The sequence below is a fragment of the Anser anser genome (assembly GCF_964211835.1).
Source record: "Anser anser genome assembly, chromosome: 2".
Lineage (NCBI taxonomy): Eukaryota > Metazoa > Chordata > Aves > Anseriformes > Anatidae > Anser > Anser anser.
In genome coordinates, this window is record NC_139721.1 from 28,552,491 (window position 1) to 28,578,441 (window position 25,951).

The 25,951-nt window shown below is 38.3% G+C and overlaps 1 protein-coding gene across 10 annotated transcripts in view; it reads right to left on the minus strand.

Moving 5' to 3' along the window:
• The window catches only part of RALYL (RALY RNA binding protein like), a 415,465-nt gene that overhangs the window by 46,893 nt on the left and 342,621 nt on the right, over positions 1-25,951 (minus strand). For all 10 annotated transcript variants that reach the window (XM_083823402.1, XM_083823401.1, XM_083823399.1 and 7 more), the window contains one exon: positions 15,005-15,037. In XM_083823402.1, the coding sequence (XP_083679528.1) occupies positions 15,005-15,037 (33 nt within the window). The remainder of the gene's footprint in view (positions 1-15,004; positions 15,038-25,951) is intronic.

A 25,951-nucleotide genomic window follows, 5' to 3' on the forward strand; every position in this document is an offset into this window, starting at 1 on the left:
TTTAACTTGGTTTGACAAGTACAGAAGACTGTCATTGACAGGTGTAGGAATAAGTGATGGGTTTAGGCTTTGAAGTGTTTCTACAGCATTCCACTGAACAGCAGATTGATAAATTAAAATCACACTGGTAGCACTGGAGCTGAAAGACTAACCACTTAAGATTACAAAAACAGATCTCTGGAAACTTTATGTACTCTCCAGAGAAGCAGTCTTAGAAGCACTGAATGAAACAGAAAGGCACAGTTCACGAAAGATTAATCAATTACATTGTGACAATGTCATAGTTTATATAAAGAAAAAAATATTGCTAGAAAATTGTAACATGCTTTTCTCTTCTCCCCTTCTAAAACTGTAAAAATGGTTTAAATCAAATTTAATTCTGTTCTCATTTACAATAAATTTACAGACATAGGGTTTTTTATTATTATTATTTTTATTTTTTTGATTGAATAACTCAAGGTTTAAAACAGCAAAATAAAAATAACTGTCAGTGTCCTGAGTATGGCTCGTAAAAACAAGATCTACTGGCTATTTTCACTGTCCATTCCAAGAGTACATTTTGCAAGTGAAGTTACAAGGTAAATGGAAATAACAGATACCGTGAATCTGTGAAAGCATTCTTGTACTCCTGACGACTTGTGCCATAATTTCCATGGTAAATGGACAAGAAAAGGGCATATGGTAAACAGGATGTTCTTCTCTACCTCAGCACAGGACCAGACTCAATTCCAGCCTTGACAGAGATGAGTGGAAGTGTGGCTGTGCATCACACAACTAGTTGTGTATCCTCTAGACCACTGCTAACAGTGTTGCCTACACTTCCCTTGCTTCCTGACAAATGTGTGCCTCTTAATACTTTGGTGTTCTGGAAAGGCATGTCTGTTCACTTTCTATATACACAATGAAGAAAGCAAGATTTCTTTTCTATACGGGAATAAAAAGATCGTAAGGTAAGGAGTTTCTGGAATAACAGTGCAAAGACCTTTTGAGTTACAGAAGAGAACTGAAATGTCACCACTCTAAACTACCTCACAGTAAATCCATAATAAAGTTGTGGAAATCAAGGGATCAGATATAACTATTAATCTTAAATACACGTATAGATTTTTTCCATTATATTCGTTTGCATAAGGGAAAGAGTTTTTTGTGTCCCAGATGATTCATCCAGGTCTAATATGTGGCAAAACAGCCTGGCGAGTTCTCATGGTATTGGTATTGTTGTTTCCTTATACAACTTCGGACATGAATTAGAGCTTCTGATTTCTTGTCACACAGACATGACTCGAGTATGACTCATCTAGTTGAAAACTTTCTACATATTTTTTTCTAACTTGCAGAGAATTACAGGTTAGGTATATGGCAAGGGTAGCCAAAAGACCTTATTCTCCTTACAGAAGCCCCATAATGATTTATTTTTTTAGCATGTTCTAGCGTCAACTGACTTTCAAGACTCGCCCCTTGGCTTACCAACCCTCTACTGTTGAGCTGGGCTATCTATGATGGGAAAGAACGGAAGTTCCACACCTGTCTTTTTAAAGAAAAAAGATATGAACTGGAATGTCTTTCCAGCTTAGGGAGGGATCTTTCTCAAGTTTCCTAATACAGTTCTGCTTCCGCCTTCTGGTTGTATGGGGAAGACAGTGCAAGCTCTGTACTGCTTTACTCTAAGTGGTTCATTTCTTTCTAGTTACTTCCACTCTGTAAGGTTTTGTTCTGTTCTAGGATTTTCCTCCAGGGCACCTGACAATACATGATATTATATTTTTCATTTCTTCCTTATTCAAGAATTTTTGATTCACATATCTGGTGATGAGTTTAATCAGGTTATGTATCTGGCGTCAGATGTAACCTGTTTTTCCCAACTCTAAGCTCCTTAAAATACAGTCATCACCTTTTGTAAATCATGCTTCTCTCACACATTTTGGTAGTGTAACTGAAGTCAAATTAATGATTTACAGTTTTACAGTTATATTAAAAAAATAATAATGGGGAGTTCAGTATTTATTTTATGTGAACATCTCTCCATCTTCTCCCTTCCACTCCCTGGATGTTGCAAGACCTTCATATGAGTCTTAAGCTCCAAAGAAACAGTTGTACAGATTCACATTTTGGCAACTTCCCTCCAACAGTAGAGCAGTTTCATTAACTAATTGTTATTGTCTGTTAAGAACATAATACCAATGTTTGTGCATAAGACATCACATTCAATGGTCACAACATGAGAATTTAGAATATATTCTAATCCTATTTGAGTAGAACATTTATGAATTCTTGCTTAATCTTACCAACCTTGGCAAAAATGATTGTAAGTATATAAAAATTAAAAATAGGACTCTCATTTAAAAAGACACTCATCAGTTTTAAGTAGGATATAGGAGTTATCTTTGCTCTTATACAATTACTTGTACATACATATTTTTCTTTTCCATACAGATTAATTTCTTAGATATTAAGAGAATAACTTCAGAGAGGTCTCAAGAAGTTTTATGCTTCCATTGTTGCCGTTTTCTGTAGCATTTGTAACAGTCCCTGAGCTGAGTGGTTAGGGCTGTTCTTGCACTGGTATGCATCAGTGCTAGTAAACATTTATAGAAAGTTTCATTTCAAGTGTTTTATCACTTTTGGGAAATGTACATTAGAAGTTAACAGTACAGACACATCTTAGACTAATTTTGGTTTTATATAGTCTATTGAATTAAGCTACCATAACAATTTAGTTCTCAGAATTGCCTCCAGCATCTCTTCCCAAACCACAAGACTGGGAAGGAATTGAAGCTGTTAATGTTTCTCTCTCTCCTAATTCTTGTTTCTTGCTAAACTCCTCTCACACAATTTTACCCTTCTTCCTGCAAAACCACATTACCATTACTCACCCTTATATGACTTACATGACTAGAATGTTATTTTTCTATGAATGCTCTACACAGCAAGACAGTTTTATAGCCTATAAAATATCAGCCAGAACATGAAATACACCTAACTACTGACACCTAGACAAGGTCTGCTTGAAACCAAATGGTATTTGATTCTAGATTTAAAGTGTAATCATGATTAATATGTGTGCATGTCTGCATGTGTATAAAAAGATTAGTTTTGCAAGGAAACAAAGCCTTATTCAACACCTCTCTGGTACTTCCATCTCTACTAAAGAAACGTGAACAGTTTGGTGCAATACTGCTACACAAGCTGCACTAACAACCTACAGTTTTGTTTCACTAATTTCACTGCCTCAGAAGATATAATTTGCATATCCTCCTGTACATCATGTATGACCAAAAGGCATATCTCTGCAGTAAGAATTACATTACTTGAGAAATGCTTCATTTTCTCATGTATGTATTGATCCTCATTTCTGTGAAAGGCGTTCACTATTTTCAGGTAGTCAACAAATAGTTCATAGAAAAAATACCATCTGAAAACTGGTAATTTTTCATTTTGACTACTTCTTGTTCACAGTGTTCCTGAAAACCCATATGTATTTTCTGTCCTTTGATTTAAGTGGAAAGAGAATAAATGAGGCCCAAAGTAGTAGGTACCTTTTTGGTAAATGATTGCTTTTGATAAAAATTCTAATTTGCTGTGACTTACAAGTACTCCGTAGTGTCTGTCTGACTATGAAAATATTTGACACTAGTACTATGGGACAACAGCTGATTCAGCCTCCCAACCTTACCAGGGCTGCAAGGTCCAAGTGTGAGAGAGTTCAGAAAATATTTTATTTTATTTTATTTTTTGGTATAAGACATCACACTCAACTGAAAAGAAAAAAAAAATCAGTAACTCTTTATTTGTTGGAAATGGCTGTATACTTTTTAAATTAAAAAGATGCTTTAGCTTTAGCTACAGAATCACTACTATGGCAGTACAAACTACAAGTTGCTGTTCATGCATGACCGTTCTACTCTGACTTTTCTACTTCACATTTAAGGCACATACTCCAGCTTTTAATTTACTCTAACATGTGATTGTGAAGAAATTATTTTTATTGAATAAGACTAATCCTCACATGAATTCAGAACTAAAATTGAAGACTTTACAAATAAAAGTAATTAATTAAATGTGTTAGCAATAAATCTCTTGGCACAGTAGTGGCAAGACAGTCTATTACCTAATTCCTTTTTCAGCAAAATTGTTACAACCTGTTACAGCTATGTATGTGCACCAATGGGAAAGTGTGTGGCTGATATCAGCAGATCTGCATTTTGGCCTGAAGAATGATAAAAATTCAAAGAACTCAGCTTGACCATGAGATAAAAAACAAACAAACCCAAACTCAATGAATAACCGCTGATTGCTTTTGAACCACAGTTTATAGTTGGAACTAAGGCAAACAAACAAACAAACAAACAAACAAAACAAAAAAAACCAGCCCAAATCAACACCCTAATTCTTAAATTCAACAGCAGTTTGGATAAGCAGAACCTATTGAATATGAACCTAAATGCTATAAATACAGCCCTATATCTTTTCAAATTAAGGTGGGTAAAGGCATGATAGTGATGTAGGTGCAAAGTGGTCTGTAAATGGGGTCTGATTTGTCTCACTCTAAGGTTAAGCTAAATTTGTAGAAAATTATGAAATGACTTATCTTGCCAACTGAAATTTTGCCTTGTATCAAAACACATTCTGATCTTGTTTTATTTCAAACGAGGGGTATACTACAGCATGCTAATGTATATCTGGGCAATGCAATAAGGCAAGCTGTGTTTTATCATTCTTTAGTATCATACATAAGGCCATTGATGCAACAATACCACGTCTTCTAGCTTGAAGCTTAATAACTTTTAAGAAAATGTAACAAATATGAGAGGGAAGTATGAGCTCCAATTTGCTCTGTTAACAATGCTCTTCTCTGATGTGCCTCTTTCTGCACTGCCTCTCCTCTAAATAAACTTAATGCATTGGAACGATGGGCCATTCTTCTGATCTTACAGAGGGGAGTCTGAGGCTGAAAGTGTCACTGCATGCTGCCATGTGTTCAATAGCTCACATGCCTTCCCTGCCTATTCTTAGAGCTGGAAGGCACTTCTAGACGATTTCTGGTCCAGTCTCCTGCCCAAAGTGGAACTATATCCATGGCTAGACCAGGTGAGCTGTGGCTTTGCCTAGCTGCACTTGAAAACCTCAGTGGACGGGGACACAAGAGCCTCTCTGGAGGACATCTTCCATTTCTTCCACCATCAACTCTGGTGGTGCAGTTATCTTTACACAACACTGTAGTGAAATTATCAAAGATAAAACCAGTATAGAATTAAGAAAAAAAAATCTTCCTCTCTTCCTATCAATGTTCACATCAGTAACCTTCATCCTTAGGGTCATACTTTCCCCCTCAACACAACCTCTGCAACAGGAAAGAGAAAAGATGATCCTTTTTATACTCAAAAACGGTAGTCACATACTGTAGTGAAAATACACGAAAAGAAGGGAAAACATGACCTTTTAAAAATGCTTCAGAATTTTATATTGCAAAGAAAAATTGTGTTAGAAAAACCTCTAGGTAATACTGTCTTCTTTCATCTGCCTCCTTAATTTTCTTCTTTCTTACTCAGCCTAGCCAATTGGCCGGAAGAGTTAGCACTGTTTGACATGTGTCTTGTTTTTTGGTATGTTATATTTGCTTTTAAACAGAAGGGTAAGAAGAGATAAAACCTAAATTAGGATCTTTAGAAGTGTTCTTAATAGGGCTTCTTAAGAGAATGTCAAGGTTTAAATCACCAAGCCATTTTTGAAAGCCAGCGTAGATAGAGACTGGTCTAGAGCAATATCTTCTGAAGTAAGACCACTTGCTGTTTGCTATTATGATCATGGGTTGTCAACCTCCAAAGAAGAACATCTCTTTGGAGATGTTCTCTCAAGGAGATGAACATTATATTGCTGCTGAAAGCTGTGGGGCTGATTCTGACAGAAAAGGCAAAAAAGTTAATAGCATGTCAGATAGATGGACAAATCTCAGATCTCAATTACTATTAAAAAAATTAAGCTGATTTCAAACATTGAATCACAGAGATCAGCCATCAGAAATTCTCTGAATATTTGTACAAAGCCTAACACACTGGGAATTTAATTTTAAGAAGGATTTCAATTGTTACTGTTATACAAAAATAGTAAAAGCAATGCAGGGTGAACAGCAGTGGGCAACTACAGGTCAACTGATTTGAACAGCATCATAGAACTCAAAAAATCAAACCTCAAAGTTATTGCATTTTTCAGTACATTTATCAAGGGAAAGATATTGAATTAGAGCTTCTTCAAAATGATCAGGAAAGCTGTGAAAATAAAGAAAGCCTGTAATAGCCGTACTAAGGATGAAAAACTGTCCTAGTAATTTTCAGAAGTGTTCTTGTGAGTAGGGAGTTAGGTCTTCCATATGAAATCATTTCATGTGCCTGCTAGCCTGCCAGGGTCAGCTGTGTGTATTTACAGCAGCCCATAGAGACTGGTGGGCTAACGGACAGTGCTGATACCTGAGAAATAGGAAGGGATAGTACTGTGCTAACCCACAACTCTCCACACTGATTTAGCAACTCCTAGAGCAGTGACTACTGTTTGTGTAAAATAAAACCAAAACCAAAACCAAACCAAACCAAATCAACCAACCAACCAATCAAACAAAACAAACAAACAATCAAAAAAACCCACAACAATAATAACGTGTTTGAAGTAAATAGTGCTGTTGCACAGTAAGACTTAATACTCTGAAAATATTGTCCTTCCTTCCTTCCTTCCTTCCTTCCTTCCTTCCTTCCTTCCTTCCTTCCTTCCTTCCTTCCTTCCTTCCTTCCTTCCTCCCTCACTCCCTCTCTCACTCTCTCCCTCCCTCCCTCCCTCCCTCTCTCGCTCCCTCCCTCCCTCCCTCCTTCCCTCCTTCCCTCCTCCATTTTCCATTGTAATAAAATATCTCCCTTTTTGTTTTATTCTTTTTTATTTTTTTTCCTCTGGACTTTCTATTCTATTCTTATGTTCCTGCATTATTTTGTTTCTCTGTCTTTTTTTTTTTTTTTTCATCTAAAATATTTAATCCCCCTCACCTTCTTTTGGAAACATTCTCCTAAACATAATTTTCCCTCTTCTAGAGAGAACCCCACTTTGTACATAGGTGAGACTACAGATATTTAGTACTGAGGAACAGTTCAACATTAACCCAGAACATAAATGACCTCAATATATATTGTTTTCTTAGAAATAGTAATGGCATTTTTGGATGACAGAAATCACAGACAGTAAATAAAAGGGAAAGGCAAACAGAATAACCAGAAGACAAAAAAGTGATCTCATGCTCCGTTGCCTTTCTCGATGATGAATCACATTGTTGCTGATGTAATTAAGGTCAGAGAGGGGAAAAGGAATTTATTAAGGTTCATATTTTTTGTCTTTGTTTCTGAAAAAAGTTAATAGAATTAAGAAAATATTTTTTTCCCAAATATATTAGTATATTTCTACGTGATAATTTCTACGTGAGGCAATATTTGTGTGTGTGTGAAAGTGGAAATGGAGTAGAATGAAAAAGATCAGGAAAATAGAGGGACCAAAGAACAATTTTTTGGATTACAGATGAATAGAAAAACATAATCTGGAATCTTTAAACACTGAGCAAGGACATAAAAACACTAAGAAATGCAGTAACTGTAACAGGCCAGCATCTATTACTGTGACTTCATAATCTCTTCTTGAGAGATATCTTAAAGGAAAAAAAAACAACAAACTTTTATAAATTTATAAAACTGATAATTCATCCACTATTTCAGAGTATTGTAATAAATGAAAGGAAGTAATTATTGTATAGCTTAATTCTTATGGTTCTGAGTAAATTTCTGGAAGAGAAGTGTATTAGAAATACTGCTTGAAATTAAAACATATAGATTTTCAGCATCTTCCACATAAATATTCACAGCTTTCCATATGAGCTATTGCCCCCCAGATCCCTGCTGTCTCTCTGGGGACTACTTGGACAGCCTCACCACAGGTAGTCTCCTGACTACTGCTTGTGACCAAAGTTTAAATAATTATCCAGTGTGTGCAGTCTTCCCACATTTTTCATGTAAGTGCAACTCCTGAATACCTGCATAAGAATGACAGTTACAAAATTACTTTAATCTTGGTAGTGTTGTTGGTTTCATGTTAACAGTGCAAAATGCTTCCACTATCTCCTCTTTTTCTATTTTTCATTCCACTGAAAGAAAATTTTCTGAGTTATCTCTCTTCAAAAGCCAGATGGGAACAGTAGGAAAAATGTGTTAATATGATGAGTCTGCTTGTCAGCATCGATCCCCCCCTATCGGAAGGACAGAGGCAAACACAACCTGTGCCCCTGATCCTTTAAGTAGTTGCCCCAAAGCCCTAAAGTCCCTTTTGATCGCTCTCGGACTTCTCGTTGCTACCTCGTCATTACCAACCTGAAAGACCAGTAGCGGGTAGTAGTCGGTGGGCCGTACCAGGCGCTTGACTTTCTTAGCGAAGTCTCTCACCCGAGCCCCAGGGAGGCAACAGACTTCCCTGTGGGTAGGGTCAGGTTGGCATATTGGGCCCTCTATCCCTTTCAAAAGGGAGTCCCCCATGACAATAACCCTTCTTTCTTTTTTGACAGTTGATGTAGCAATGCGGGGGATAGGTTGCCTTGGCTTAGGCATCCTCTCCAACTGGGATGGGCTTTCGTCTACTTGTTTGTTCTGACTGTCATGTTCTAGACCCTCATACCTGTTATATAAGGGTAGATGGGAAGGTGAGGTGGGCAGGGATAGGGCTCGCCTACCACCCCGAACAGGAACCTGCCTCCATTCCCCCCCTTGGCCTAGGTCTCCTCCTACTGCCTGGCGGGATGAGGGAACTTTTGTCTTCTGCGTAGCAGGAGACACTTGTGCTGTGGCAGGCTCGTGAGTCTGTCTCAGAGAGGGTAAAGTACACCTCCACCAGTCAATTTCCTTCTCTGACTCCCTGATGCTCCTGATCCTGCTCACCTCCTCCTGAACCTCCGCTACCTGGCTGAGCAGCTCTTCAACTTGGGCACGCCTCCCACAGGCATACCCCTCACTGCTGCTGTCAGATACCAACAGAAGACTTGGGCACACCCTGCAGCCCAAGACCTGGATGTCTGCGTGTTTCCCGGAGCCCTCCGTCTGAGTAGCCACATCGGCGACTACGGCTGGAGAGGCTGCAAGAGATGCGGAGGCCATGGTTTTCTGCCTGGTTGATACCATGACCAGGCTCCTCGCAGGCAGGTTACAAGTACCGAAGTGAAAGACCACTGCAAAAGAGCGGTGACGGACCCTCCCTGCTCGCCCTGCCCGTGCGCACTGCCGCGCAAACCCACCCTTCTCACACGCCCCGCCCTGTTTGCCCGTCCTGGTCGCTGCGCTCCTGGTCGCTCGCGCTCCCTAGGGGCTGCTTTTGAACAGCCGGGTAGGGGGCACTGCTGGCTCCGCCTACGCCTCGTCAGCCTCCCTTGCGGGGGCTGCCGGGTCCTGGCGGCTCGCTCGGCTGCCTCGAGTGGCCTCGATGCTAAAAATAAAGCCTTGCCTGTCTCGATCCCCCGCTCCATTGCAGAACACGTCTGCCCCGGAGCCGATCGCCTCGGCGAGAGGCAAAGTTTTGCAGGTTGGAATAAGGACAGGGAGATCACAAACCAATCACTGTCATGGGCAAAACAAACTAATCTCAGGGAGATTAATGTAATTTATTGTGGAGATCTGCTCCACCATGGTACCGCATGGGCTGCAGGAGGACAGCCTGCTCCACCATGAGCCTCTCCACAGGCCGCAGGGGACCTTTGGCTCTGGTTCTTGGAGCACCTTCTGCCCTCCTTCTGCACTGACCTTGGTCTCTGCAGGCCTGTTTCTCTCACATTTTCTCACTCTTCTCTCCCAGCTGCTGTTGTGCAGCAGTTTTGTTTTATTTTATTTTATTTTATTTTAATTTTAATTTTATTTTATTTTCCTCCTTTCTTCAATCTTCTTTCCCAGAGGCCCAGCCAGCATCTCTCAGTGGCTCGGCTCTGACCAGCAGCAGGTCCCTTTGGACCTGACTGGCTCTGATCTGACATGGGGCAGCTGCTGGGCTCTGCTCACAAGAGACCCCTGCAGTTCCCCTCACTACCAAAACATTGCCATGTAAACCTGATACAATGGGGTTTTCTTTCTTGCTATGTCCTTAGCACAGAAAGAAGGATAAATGCAATTTCCTTTACTGAGGGAGTATGGGAGGTGTTGTCTCCTTGCATTTGAGAGACAAACCACAACAGTGAGAGGTGAGGTCTGCTTGTCTCTGTAGCTGGCTGCTTTCTGAGAGAGGGGAAACAATGCACCATTTTATGAATCACTTTTTCTTTGTGGGATCTCTTAAGGGAAGGTTGTAGCCCAGCACATGCATCAAGAGCTCAGGTGAAGTGTGTCAGTCTCAACCTAAGTTTCCATGCTTCACATTCCCTTCCCCTACCAAAAGAATTAACAATGGAAAAGCACTAGAAATACATTATCTTAGGCCTGGCAAAATGAAAAAGTATAATTAGCCCCTCCAGGCAGTATAATGAAAATGTGGAAACAAATCTTCGTCACAGAAGGGAGATAAATGAAAGGCTGGTTTGCAGGACCAAGTAATCTGTAAGCAACCAAAAGTAATTTAGATTGTTATTTTTACCAATTCTGGCTGCAAGAGGCATTAAGGGCACCAATATGTTAGTCTGAGGCAGTCAGCATTTCTTCTGCAAATGCTCTGTTTTAAAGGCCTGGTTGTTGCAGTTGTTAGTGTGGGTTAAAACCTTAGATACAGGTCTCAACATGATAGCTCATACCCAGAAAAAATGAATCCCCAAATTACTGTGGGACTAGAAGGAGCATCTCTCTGACTCAGTACCAAGAAGGTGTATGTTTGCTTAGACCCTTCCTCAGGGCATATTGCTCTTACCTCTGGTAAAATCTTTCTTTGGGGTGGAGAAAATGGAGTTGTGAAAGGCAAAAGTAGCACAGAGGTGGGGACTAATTTTTACATTTTCAATCATTATGATTTTAGAAAAATAATTCATGTACATTACAGGAAAACTTCTTGGAAGTTCTGTGAAGAGACTAAGTCTGCTCAAAGTAGAATTCCTAAGAGGAATCCAGTTTATCAGTAAAGTCACATACAATGACTATGTGAAAGTAACATGTATTTACAACATGGCCACCACCCCTCTCATCTGGAGACAAACCCAAATCTAAAACATAATATTTCCTCCTAGGTACTCAACTGCAAGTATCTTAAAGTTGCCAACAAATTCTTAAAATCATGGCACAAGATACAAAATACAGTTTAATTACTTCGTGGTAATTACTATTAATATAGTTATTACTACTAACACAACCATTTACTTTCATATGCTTCCTGTTATTATTATTTTTTTATACTTTCAAGCTGCTCTTCAGCCACAATGACATGAAAATTCCTTTTTTTTTTTTTTGTTTTAATCTTAGAAGTTGAGAGTTTCAGTTAATCACTGGATATGGGGAAAAGCAGATTTCAGGCTGCTCAGGGAACTAGTCAGCAAGGTCCCCTGGGAAACTGCTTTTCAAGGCATTGGCGTCCATCAGTGCTGGTCAATCTTTAAGCACTGCCTCCTAAAAGCACAAGATCAGGTGATTCCAAAATATCGGAAGTCAGGAAAGCGGGGCAGAAGGCCGGCCTGCCTGACCGGAGGATCTTCTACGGGAGCTTAGGCGAAAAAAGAAAGTGTACGGCTGCTGGAAGGAGGGTCAGGTGACGAGGAAGGAATACAGAGATTCTTTTCGTTTCTGTAGGGAGAAAATTTGTGTGGCCAAAGCCCAACTAGAGTTGAAGCTGGCCGTGTCTGTGGGAGACAATAAAAAAGGTTCTTTTAGATATGTGAACAGAAAAAGGAGAACCAAAGAAAACATAGATCCGCTACTAGATGGGGAAGGTCTCCTCACAGACAATGAGACAGGCAAAGCAGAGATGTTTAATGCCTTCTTTGCCTCTGTCTTCAACACTGATGATGGGCTTTGGGACCCAGGGTACCCTGAGCTGGAGGACCATGACGGTGGGAAGGACAAACTCCCAGCCGACCCTGAACGTGTGCGGGATTTGCTGCTCCACCTGGATCCATACAAGTCCATGGGTCCGGATGGGATTCATCCCAGGGTGCTTAAAGAGCTGGCTGATGTCATTGCGGGACCTCTCTCAATTATTTTTCAACGATCTTGGGAATCTGGAGAGGTCCCATTGGACTGGAAGCTGGCAAATGTGGTGCCAATTTTCAAGAAAGGTAAGAAAGAAGACCCTAGCAATTACAGGCCTGCCAGTCTCACATCAGTGCCTGGTAAAATTATGGAGAAGATGATCCTTGAAGTTACTGAAGCGCACCTGGGGGACAATGCAGTCATTGGTCCCAGCCAACATGGGTTCATGAGGGGTAGACCCTGCCTAACAAATTTGATTTCCTTTTATGATAAGATCACCCATCTAGTCGATCAAGGGAAACCAGCTGATGTGATCTTTTTGGACTTCACCAAAGCTTTTGACACGGTTTCCCATAGGGTCCTACTGGACAAAATGTCCAGCATACAGCTAAACAAAAACATCATACGATGGGTGAGCAATTGGCTGACGGGCAAGGCTCAAAGGGTTGTGGTAAATGGGGCCACGTCTGGCTGGCAGATAGTCACTAGTGGGGTCCCTCAAAGCTCCATTTTAGGGCCAGTCCTCTTCAATGTTTTTATACATGATTTGGATGTAGGACTAGAAGGTGTTTTGAGCAAATTTGCCAATGACACCAAACTTGGAGGAGTTGTGGACTCAGATGAGGGTGGAAAGGCTAGCAGAGAGATCTGGACAAATTGGAGAGCTGGGCGATCAGCAACCACATGAAGTTTAACAAAAGCAAGTGCCGGATCCTGCACCTGGGATGGAGCAACCCTGGCTATACGTACAGACTGGGTGATGAGAGGCTGGAGAGTAGCCCCGCAGAGAGGAATCTGGGGGTTGTGGTTAACAGCAAATTGAATATGAGCCAGCAGTGTGCCCTGGCAGCCATGAGGACCAACCGTATCCTGGGGTGCATCAAGCACGGCATTACTAGTCGGTCGAGGAAAGTGCTTGTCCTGCTCTACTCTGCACTGGTGCGGCCTCACCTCGAGTACTGTGTGCAGTTCTGGGCACCACAGCAAAAAAAGGATGTGCAACTATCGGAGAGTGTCCAGAAAAGGGCTACTAAGATGATGAAGGGCCTAGAGGGGAAGACGTATGAGAAGTGGCTGAGGTCACTTGGCCTGTTCAGCCTGGAGAAGAAGAGGCTGAGGGGGGACCTCATCGCAGTCTACAACTTCCTCGGGAGGGGGAGTGAAGAGGCAGGTGACCTATTCTCTGTTATCACCAGTGACAGGACCTGCGGGAACAGTGTTAAGCTGAGGCAGGGAAAGTTTAGGCTGGACATCAGGAAGAGGTTCTTCACCAAAACGGTGGTTGCACACTGGAACAGGCTCCCCAGTGAAGTAGTCACTGCACCAAGCCTGTCTGAATTTAAGAAGCAATTGGACTGTGCGCTTAGTCACATGGTCTAAACTTTTGGGCAGACCTGTGCGGTGCCAGGAGTTGGACTTGATGATCCTTATGGGTCCCTTCCAACTCGGGATATTCTATGATTCTATGATTATATGACTTCGTTATAGGAGTGTAGACATCAAAATAATTGCTCCATAATATGAGATGCATAGTGGAATAGTGAGAGGTAATATCTGAAGTGACTGAATTTGGTAATGAATTTGGCCATTTCAAAGCATGCAAAACACGAGGAGCATCTCCTCATCCCACCCCATGCCCCGCATTCCCCCAGAATTTAATCTGAATTTCACTTCACTTAGTTTTCAATGATTTTGTGCTGATAGAAAGTGGAAATGGCAAGCAATTAATTTAAAATGTGCTTAGGCAAGCCAAAGTTACTTTATGCTACAAAAACTGGGACATATCCCAATCTTGCATACGCTGATATGTTTCTGTGTTCATAATGGATACACTTTGTTCACTATTTTTAATTCAGACTTCAGAACCTGTAGCAGTTTTTTGATCTGCAATTATTACAGCAATATGGAAGCTAATGATGATTACTTTGGTAGAATTAACTACCATTAACTACCATTAGCTAGCCATTAATTAAAATGGCTATTTTGCACTGGCATCTTTTATCTGCAGTTTATGTTCTTGGTAGCATGAAATATATAGTGTGAACCAAGAAAAAGGAGAATGAAGAGAAGTGATACGGTTCTGTAAAACAATGAAATGCTAATGAAATATTAGGAAACAGGAAAGTTTTAAAGGAAGAAGCTAAGCAGAAAATAGTAAATAAAAAGTGAAATTCAAGCTCAGAAGTAAAATACAGATACTTACCTTTAGTATATATACATAATAAACTACATTTTTTAAAAGAATGATACGTTTTTAGAATATCCCACTTTAACAAACGTTTTTAGAAAGATGAGTTAATTATTTTACTATGGACACTATATAACTGTTTACATGGTTATGCAACTATGGAGTTAATAGCTGTAATAGGTAAATCATTGTAAATATGATCTATAATTAAGCTAAAATGTATTTTTCTATTTGACAATTTTTTTCCCCTGTTACTAAAGAACCAATGAATTTTTATTTTAAAATGAACCATCAATTCCTCATTCATTGGCTTAGCTAAGTGGTATATATAATATTTGAAATGGTTTCTGACTGAAAGATCAGTGAAAACAAAATAAAAAAACAAATAGCTTTTGATGCAACATTTCGCTCTTATATTTTTGTATTTTGTATCAATTTTGATTAGTGAAAACATTTTATTTTAGTAATTTTTTCAAAAAGAAGATACCCACAACTGCTGTCTTTATGGATTAATATCTACATTTTCTAAGATTAGGTATAGTAAATAAATGAAATGTTGAAAAAGGATGTTTATGATCAATGTTATTCCATGTTATATGGTATGATAGTTGATTATATTAATAACCATTGAAATATACGGATTCCTACTTACCCAACGGACAGAAAAGGCTCCTTTGATTCAAGTCTGTCAAGCAAACAACATAAGTTTAATATATAAATATTTATTGTATATCAGAACATTTATATGATGAATTTAAAGCAGACACTTTCAGTATCAAATTTATTTGGTGACCAATACACAATCTGAAAACAAAGGAAGGGCCTGATCTGTTATGCTAGGAGCTTGCCTTGAAAGAAGTCCCATGTAGCTAACTGAACTTTGGTTTAGGAATCAAATATTTACAATGCAGCATACTGGAGCCATTTAACTCTCACTGTTTCAGACGATTTGTGTATCCATTAACATGGAAAGAATAGAATGAATGGATAATTATTTGTCTTCTTTCTGGATTTTTCATATTTTTTTTTTCTTGATGACAACAATTCAAGGAAGATACCGATTTATTTTTTTTTAACTTTAAATATAAAATTTAGTATGGATTTAGGCATTTTCCTGATTTGTTGTCTTTCACACCCACTTTCTTTTGTTTTTCATTATCCTCTGTTTATATAATATGGTCACTTCTTCATTTTGAAAACTTGTGGCAGATCTACGATAACCAGCCTTGCACTGGAACTGGATGCCACTGGTTTGGTAGACCCAGAATTATGCCCAGTTCTAAAATCTGTTGTTGAAGGTGCCATTTTTGAAAGCCCTGCTGTTGCTGCTGTCTCTGTGAGAAGCTGCACCACTTGCATCAGGAGACTCTTCTACTATTAGTTTCCACCCAACCAGAATGAATTTAAAAATCAGGTTTACAAAGCACAGCAGTTGTGATGCTCACCTTCCACCCAGCCAAGGGCCAAGGTTACAGGTTTGAGCCCAGCTCTGGGAGGCTCCGTGAGCATCCTTTATGTTTTTATGGGAGAACTGGGTAATCACCAACCACATGAAGTTTAACGAGAACAAGTTTTTCCTGCACCTGGGAAGGGGCAACCCTGGCTCTACGTACAGACTGGGCAATGAGACGCTGGAGAGCAGTCCTGCAGAGAGGGATCTGGGGGTTGTGGTTGATAGCAAGTTGAATATGAGCCAGCAGTGTGCCCTGGCAGCCATGAGGGCCAACCGTATCCTGGGGTGCATCAAGCACGGCATTGCTAGTTGGTCGAGGGAAGTGATTGTTCCGCTCTACTCTGCACTGGTGCGGCCTCACCTCGAGTACTGTGTGCAGTTCTGGGCACCACAGTACAAAAAGGATGTGCAACTATTGGAGAGTGTCCAGAAAAGGGCTACTAAGATGATGAAGGGCCTAGAGGGGAAGACATATGAGGAGCAGCTGAGGTCACTTGGCCTGTTCAGCCTGGAGAAGAGGAGGCTGAGGGAAGACCTCATCATGGTCTACAGCTTCCTCATGAGGGGGGAGTGGAGGGGCAGCTGCCAATCTATTCTCTTTAGTGACCAGTGATAGGACCCGAGGGACTGGTGTCAAGCTGTGACAGGGGAGGTTCAGGGTGGATATCAAGAAGAGGGTCTTCACTGAGAGGGTTGTTGCACACTAGAACAGGCTCCCCAGGGATGTAGTCATGGCACCAAGCCTATCGGAATTTAAGAAGCATTTGGACTGTGGTCATATGGTCTGAATTTTTGGGTAGACCTGTGTAGTGCCAGGAGTTGGACTGGATGTTCCTTATGGGTCCCTTCCAACTTGGGATACTCTATGATTCTATGATTCTATTTGTTAGGATCATTAATGTGAGTTTAAGTTCCTTTATAAAGATATTAAAAGCAAATTTCTGACTAAATTGTTTTGAGAAGTTATGACACACAAACAATGCAAAAGTTCTGTATTATACTAAGCTTTGCTGAGAGTACTGTGTTAGGAAGAACAGCAAATAAATCATACAAGGTACACAATGGATCTTCATAGCCTTTAAGAAAAAGTGTTTCTTTGAAACAGAACTGTAAGCAACTGTAAGCAACAAGTGTTCTCTGAAACAGAACTGTAAGTAACAAGACTAACCACAAACAAGAGGACTGTAAATAATGTATTTGTCAATGTTTTAAGAGAAAACCTTTTCTGCAAGTCTTCTTTTGTAGAGAAACCAACAGCTACATTTGCTATTATTATTCAAACAGCAAAGGTTTTGTCCAGAAAGCTCACAAACTAGTTTAGATATTTATTGCTATCTGTCCAGAAGGGTATTTCCAAGGATGAATTTGTCCTTGTGCTTTTTAAAGAATTATATGATTTTGTCTTTAATTCAAAAATATTGCAGGTCAGCTTTTTGTGAAGCATTTGCTTTTTAAAAAGGCATTTTCCAGAATCACTACTAGAAATAAAAGTATCTCTTCATTTACAGTGTGGGCTTCCGATGTGCTTTAAAATATATTTTCCTGGGGTTAGATCTCCAATGATGGTAACGGTGACTCACTTAAGGCCGGGGAGAGAGGGCAAAATGTATCCAAAAAATAGTAACTTTTCTGTTTTCCTCAAGGTTATACTTGGCTTTTCCATTTCTTTCTGGTATTGCAATCCACGTCGAAGTAAGAGAACAGAAAAGAGTCATTTATCCAGGGTTTGTCTCAAGGGATTAACTATAAGTAGAATGAGCAAAAACGAAAAGCCAAGAACATATTTTCGTGCATCATAACAAAGAAACTTTGTAATGGAGAGAGACCTGGCACTGTCCTGGTGGAGGAGATTCTCGTGGATTTTACTTGCGTACAACAGATATGTGATAGAATGCCCTGCAGACAAAATACCGCAATTAAAAATCTATTTGAAATCCATTCGCAAGATGGAATTCAATTTGATTTAAATAGTGCTGCCCTAGGTTTGACCCCTCTCTAATATATTTGACTAAATGGTTTTAGATAATTTGCTGCATTACTTTAAATTAGTTCAAGTGTTCCCGTAGTAAAGGAATACAATTATCTGCTAGCCTTTTATTTAAATTGGTAATTCAGTATATGACAAATTAATATAAAGGTTTTAAAACTGCAACACCATATAAAATAACATACTTTATCATCTTTTCTGGTGACATTTATAAATATATATTATAGATTTTTTACCTTTATTTTCTAGCCTACACTATACCAAATTCTCTTGAGTTCTGAAGAAATTTCACTTAATTAAATGCAGTATCTTAAAAAGAATAATCCTTACAAGTAGTGATAGAAATGCTATTATATACCTTCAGGAATATGTGTTAAAACTTTTTTTTTTTTTTCCCCAAAGACGTATTGAGCCTGCACGAAATACTAGATTGGGCAGTAAACAAAGGGAATAATATTTTACTTATGTAGGAATGGTAATGAAGCTGGAGTGATCAGGACTTTCTTATACGGTTTTCCCATCAGAAAACTTGAGCTTGTCCAAATATCAAGGCAATATATCAGGACTATATAGCAGGACTGGGAGGCTGTGGTTCCTTTTGATTCTGAGCTAAGATTTTCTCAGAAGGGTAGCTTTCTTACATATATCTATGTATAATGGATAAATGTTTGCAGGAGACAAAAGGATTTTTAAACAATGTAAGTTGTTCAAGTAAATATGAACTACTGTAAATCAAACATGCATAGAAATCAATTTACAACCATTAATATGCTACAGTACTGTCACACTATGAGTTTAAGATAAGGACGCAAGAAATTTCCCATTTAGCATTTTATCCCCTGCAGCTTGCCCTTGTCTTGAGATATTTTACAGGATGTGATTTAAAAAATTGTGTATTTCATTATTTTCTTTGCTGCTAACTTTGATATATTAATAACAATTATCTAAATTCCATATTTGACATGGACAGATGAAGACATTTTTCAGGTATTTCAGGCAAACATACATTGAAATTTGAATAGACTAAGGGCATATGAACTCCTCTACAGCCTGTAAACAAATAATTTAAGGACAGGAAGATCACAGTAAACTCCACTTTACTTGCATAATTGTCCTATTAAGATTACAGGCAAGATGTTTTTTTTTTATCTCAGGCCTGACCAAAGATACATAAATCAATATCATTTCTTGTTAAAGAATTCTCCCCTCTCCTTTCCAAAACCTATTTACAGGAAAAAGTGGATAACATTACTAACAATATCAGTACTGTACACAAGCAAAGGGATTTTAGCCAAGCATTCTTGAAGATAACTTATTATAAATCAATATTTTCTTCCAAGTGGTGTTCATATAAAACTATCTCTAAGGAGCAAGTAAGAAAAATATGTGAAATTTAAGTCATTTGTTAATCATATTCTGATTTTTTAGTGTAATCTATCTATCTTGTCTATCTTGAATCAGGAAAAGCAATGGTTGGGAACTAAAACATTCATGGAAAAATCATTTTGGGTTGCAATCTTCAAACCAGATTTCATGAGCATAACCTGATATAATATATCAGGTATAATCCCTTCCTTCCTTCCTTCCTTCCTTCCTTCCTTCCTTCCTTCCTTCCTTCCTTCCTTCCTTCCTTCCTTCCTTCCTTCCTTCCTTCCTTCCTTCCTTCCTTCCTTCCTTCCTCCCTCCCTCCCTCCCTCCCTCCCTTCCCTCCTTCCTTCCTTCCTTCCTTCCTTCCTCCCTCCCTCCCTCCCTCCCTCCCTTCCCTCCTTCCTTCCTTCCTTCCTTCCTTCCTTCCTTCCTTCCTTCCTTCCTTCCCTTCCTTCCTTCCTTCCTTCCTTCCTTCCTTCCTTCCTTCCTTCCTTCCTTCCTTCCTTCCTTCCTTCCTTCCTTCCTTCCTTCCTTCCTTCCTTCCTTCCTTCCTTCCTTCCTTCCTTCCTTCCTTCCTTCCTTCCTTCCTTCCTTCTTCCCAGTTATAGTAGGTTCTGTAACTTTAAATAATTTTAATACAAGATAATTTTTTCCAGACATCAGTAACTGTTGTAAGATAGAATTAGGGAAGAAGATTCTTACATCTTCTGAAATTTCCATAAATAGCTTTATCAGTGTTGGCAAGTTTTGTTAAAGGAGCACTGTCATATTCTGGGTTAAATAAATATGAGACCTGCTGTATAGAAAATCTGATCTTTCACAAGTGTTTCAAAAGCAAAGGGTGTGGAAGAATAATTTACAGCTTTATGTCCCAGTGTTCTTAATAGATCTAGTAAATTCCACTTTCAACAGGTGGCTGACATTTCAAGTGTTGACAATGGCTGGAAAAACAACACATACTGTATTGTTTTCCTGACTATTGTTTAATATCAAATACTGTATTAATATGAAAGTGTAAGAGTGCCCTAAGAAGTTCTTTTCCACAGAGCTAAGTGTTTCTATAATTTATTGAGATATAAAACTTCTAGTGCAAAATAAAATACATTCCTCAAACCATGGACTAAAGCTAAAGAATTGCAAACTCAAAATGCTTTTTTTCAGTGCAAACTCTCTACTTTCCACTGAATTAGCGGGTAAAAGGAGACAGATAATTGATAAGACTAAGCCTGATTTTTAAAGCCTTTGGTATCACCATATGACAGTCTCAGACAAACTGGAAATTAGTCTAATTATCTTAGCATAAATATACATTAAGCCAACCAACCAACCAACCAAAAACCACATCCAATCCACGCACAAAGAATTATGCCAAACGGGAAAGGTGCACACCTTAAATAGCTGGAACACTCAGGGCTATGTTTTGTTCAGTCTTGGTTTGCATTAGTGATTTGAACAACAAGTGGAGATTATACTTGTAGGATCCACAGATGAAATAAAGCTGGAAAAGCTTTTAAACAGTCTAGAAAATGGAGTTAAAATCTGAAATCTATGTGAATAATGGTCTGAAATCAGTGTAATGAAGTTCAAAAAAGAAAAGACAAGTCCAGTGAGAATTTGAGAACTAGAACTACTTTATGCTATATAAAATGGAGGATAACTGGCTAGGTGTTAGGGGAAATTACAAAAAAAAGGGGGGGGGGAGGGGCAAAAACTAAGGAACATTATACTGTTTCAAAATCCAAAAATCTTATTTGAGGACATACTAAAATATCTTTCTCTCCTCAGAGCTGATGAATCTCTCAGTTCCAGCATTGTTCCAGCTTTGGACACAGTATTATATAGCGGGAGGTGGGCAGGTGGAGAGAATCAGAAGGAGAACAATAAAGTGTTTAAAAGATGACAAGGAGCTTTAGAGTGATGGAAATGTCGTATCGAGCAGAAGCTATTAGGTCCTTCAGGTGTCCTCTGTGAAAAAGGAACTTCTGCCTTGAAAATATTGGCTGAAACTGGTGCTTTCAAGTTTGGGGATTCCTGATGGTGATATAGGAGCTAGAGTTTCTATCATTTACTTCCTTTCTGCTCCATGACAAGAGGCCTAAAATTTCTGCATATACAAACCTTAGAGGCTACCTGCCTGCAACAGCTCACTGGAGACCTGGGAAATGAAAGTCTGGGACACAGCAGGTGACACAAGAGGAACCAAGAGCAGAGGCTGATAGTCTAAATCTGCATGCCCGTAAACTATTGATGCTTCATGCTTCTACCAAGATATATATTTTTGCCAGGTAATCCCTTGCATCTAATAGCCATTTGGAAAGAAGTCTCTAGCACTTAGGATCTAATGTCTGCCTGCCAAGCAAAATTCTGCAATTTTGTTTTTTTAGATCCTCTGAATCATTGAAGTGGCAATGAGCAGTGTCCCTCAGTCAATGCATGTCTTTTCTACTCCGAAATCATAATTAATCCAACTTTCATTAAAGTTCGCAAGTGGAATATTTTAATTTACTAAAACTTGAGTTTACTAATTACTGAAGAATTTATTCAAGAAATAAGCTAATACACTAGTAAACACTATAAGGGTAAACAGGAGCTAACTTAAATAACCAAGTTTCCACTTTGACTAAAAGTCTTTATTTGCAGATCTATATATAGTCCTTTACAGACATACCTTTGCAGATATAATATGTATTTAGTCCCTAATGAAAGTATCTCCACACATCATGCAGTTTTTCATTTTGTTTCTTCTGCCATATTTTATAAAATAGTTTGTTACACATGTGCATATTTGACCAAATTTATGTAGTTTCCTAACAAAACCTGAATGTTGTTACCTAATTTGTATGTGCCAAATTCTTTACATAAATATAACTTTCAAGAGCCCCTAAGATTGAATTCTGTATGAACTAATAGCTCAAATAATCTTTAAACATCAGACTGTGACTGAATAATCTCGCCAGAATTATCTCTAAAATTTGACAGTTGACAAACAGAATAAAAAGTAGTGTTCAAAACAGGAAGAGGGACTGCCACTTCCTTCTACTAATTTAACAGCAGGAGGCTACGATGAAAACTTTAGTTAGCATATGCAAAAGTTGGCTTCGATATACCAATTAAAAATGTACTTTATCATGTTGTATGCTGAGTGTGCTATTGTTATACCATATAGGACGGAGGGGCTTTGGGAGGGAGTTAGGAAGAGGAGGCATGGAGAAGAAACATAATGAAGTAGCTTCCAAAAATTCTTATTAATGTTTGACCTAAATTGTAGGCAGTAAGAAGAGAGGAAAACACAAAAGCTCCAATTCTTCTGAAAGTCCTGTAATGGTGTAATATTTTCAGGGAGCTAGAACTAAAAAGGATTATCATATCCGTCTAATAGTGTTTCAACAACTGAATATATTTTGCACCTGAATTTAGTGTATTTTCCTCTATGACCCCACATAAAACTTGAACTACAGTATGGCTTCTTGTTACTGAGATAAATATTAGTGAGTCTGAGAAAAACTATGATGTGACTTGGGGGAAACAAATTCTGATTCTGCATATAATGGCCTTGTTAGGTAATTATGGACTACAGTTTCTTCCCACAACACACAAGACAAGTCTCCTGAAGATCTGAGAAAAGACCTTGAAGAAAGAATAAGTAACCTAAGTTTAAATTACCCTGTGTATCTCATCTGTATGATTTTGCCTGTCATGAAGAAATGAAGATTCTTGCAATAAGAACTAATTTTCCTTCAGGTAAGAACCCTCATGACCCTGATCGCTTTCCCCAGCTGAAAACAAGCTCAGTTTGGTACCTTTGTTAAAGTCAGCAAAGGAAACAAACTCTGGAGAATGAAAGTAACTCCATGCCACTGCTGTCAATTTTAATTTACTTTTTCTTGTGGTATGCTAATAGTTGCTACATTTTGCAAAAATCTATGCTTCCAACAAAAGAAAGAATTTTGGAAAACAAAAAAAGTAGTAGTATACTTAACTTTCTACCTTAGAGTCCTCTCTCTGACAGCTTTAATCAGTCTTTGCATGAAGCTGATGTCACCTAACCCTCTTCTGCTCTGAATCAGAGTAAGAACATTCAAGGCAATAAGTTCAGGTCTAAAAACATCAGGAATGAGTTCATCAGGGTGGGCTGAACAAAGCAGTGTTGACTGATCTAATGCATGCAATCAATACTACTTTACTGCATGGCTATTTGTAGTCACAAATAGATGAAGGTTAATGTAGGCATTGCATTTGAGGATCCCAAGGGTAGAGGTTTAATCTCCTTTTCCCTCAATGACACTACTAACACTTGAAAGTAGCTACTGGAAGGGGACTGCTCTGACAGTGTATGATTCATGTTTGTCATGCTGTTTCCTAGAGTAATATCACTCTTGCAAGGCTGAAAAATGCAACATACATTTTTCTGTCAGTAGATATTATAAATTGCTCATTGATTACAACTCATAATGAATTCTCTCACGTTTATGAATACACTTGTTACTTTTCAGTAAAATAGCCAGTGTTTTTTTCAAAACTTCTGGGAAAAACAGCAACCATAATCTACCAATAAAGCATGCAATTTGTAACATATTCCTTAAAAAATAAAATTTCATTTGGAATTATGTACCGTCTGCTGTATCTAAATATGAGTTCTGGCAAGCTAGATAACATGCTTTCAAACAGACTACTCCATGACTGGCACATTCATCAAAAAATAAACTTGTGGGATAATTTCACTGCTAATAACACACTGAATATTAATATACATTGCTATTGTCCCTCTGTGCTGAACACAGCATAGCCTTTTATGCTATTTGTAATCTTATTCTCTTAAAATAATCAAGCTTTAAATCTCTGTTCTCTTTTCTAATATCATTCATAAGACTAAAATGCAGCCTCTCATTTTCCAACCTTCCTTATATATTCACAGAAAGCTGAATCTCTATTCCAGCATCATATTTCTATTGCTGTTTGCAAGCCACCTAAACTATGCTCTTTCAGCACATTAGCATCTCCCAGACTGAATTGCATATACAATTCTATACAATTAGAGCTGTTACATTACATGAGAACCAATGCCTAATCAAGAGCCTACAAAATGGTGCTCAGAAGTACAGCCTTCCCGTGCATCTCTGATTACTGCACCATTACTGCACCAATTTACTAAATCCTTAAAAATGAAGAATCCTGCTGTTCATGCCATGCCATGTTAGCAAAGGTCCTCTTCTGTTCTGTTTCATAAACCCTGTCTCTTTTTTTTAAGTCCTCTATAATGTTATTAAGACAGTTACCAAACAACAGTGGTTGCAAAAACAGATACTATTTTTATGATATCTGCCTTACCAAAACTTGAATGTGGGAAAATGGCCATGGTGTCTGTGTCTGTTTCTGATTTTTCTTTTCCTGATGTAGGTACCTTTTTATTTTATTTTATTTTATTTTATTTTATTTTATTTTATTTTATTTTATTTATTTATTTTATTTTATTTTATTTTTTATTTTTATTTTTAGCTAACAGAAGCACAGCTGAGTATCTACAGAAGGCATTGTATTTTCTGCTAGTATGCAATGAATCCAAATTCTGATTATTTCTTAAATCGAATGTAAGAAGCCATAAAGTATTAAAGGGTGGAAATCTCACATACAATAAGTGATAGGAACTAGGCTCAAACTGACAAGATTTAAACAGAATGGATGACTAAAAGTACTGATTCTGTTTGCCTGCAGGCAAAACCATCAGTGGTCTGGATCTTTCAGGCATTTACTTTTTGAGTTATAAGCCAAAATTTTAAAATTTTTTTCTTAACACAAATTCTTGGATAAGAAAAGAGTCTTAGTAATTCTCAATGCCATCAAAAAGTAGTGAATATATTTTCTGTTCCACTTAGGTGTAAACAGTGAGAAAAACATTAAAAAAATAAGATGATTTTACAGTTAGTTACTTTTGCTAAGATATACTGCTTCAGGTTTCATAGGAGATAAAAAAAAGCATGAAAGAAGATTAAAGACCAGAAAAAAAGCAATAATAAGAGAACTGGGTATTCTCCAAACTTGCTAAACTCTGAGCATGAGTGTGATTATGGTGTCTAGGCTTTTGTGGAAGAAAACAACATCAGCCATCTGACACCATATATATCATTTTCTGCAAGAGGACAAGTACCGAAATAGGAAAACAGGAGGCACATCCTCTGCAGATATGTGTAAACTGGTGTCATTGTTTCCTTTTAAGAAAAAGAAAAAATAAATTGTAAAAAAAAAAATAAATGTTGAAGTCTAAAGAATAATTTGAGGGGAGACAGGAAGAAAAGAAATTGCCAGTCTTCCTGTCTATGCAGGACCATCCTTGAAGTCAAGACCATATTTAGAATTTCTGGTGAAAATGAATACAAAGAAAAGTGAGAACAATTTAAGATTTAGGATATACTGATAAGTGGAGATATATACTGATCTCTTCCCCCAGTCACTAAGGATAGTTTCTGAAATGGAGTAAGTAATATTTAAAATAGTGAAGGGGAAGAAAAAAAAAGTCTGGTCCTTTTTGTTATTGAAGCTATCACACAGATTAGAAATAGTATGACTGAATGAACAAATCAAGATGACAAGTGCATTTGATATATTTAGATCTCTTGGTCTTTCTCTCTATCTGTGATTTGTCTTCAGAAATGAAGGTTTTCCTGGGTGTTACTAAGGATCCTCCTGTTTTCACCTCAGTAAAGTTATTGGGTGTTTCATGTTCATGCTCTGGATCATGTAAAAAGGCAAACTTGTGTCCCTGGCCAGTTCTCCCAACCCCTCTGAGCATATGG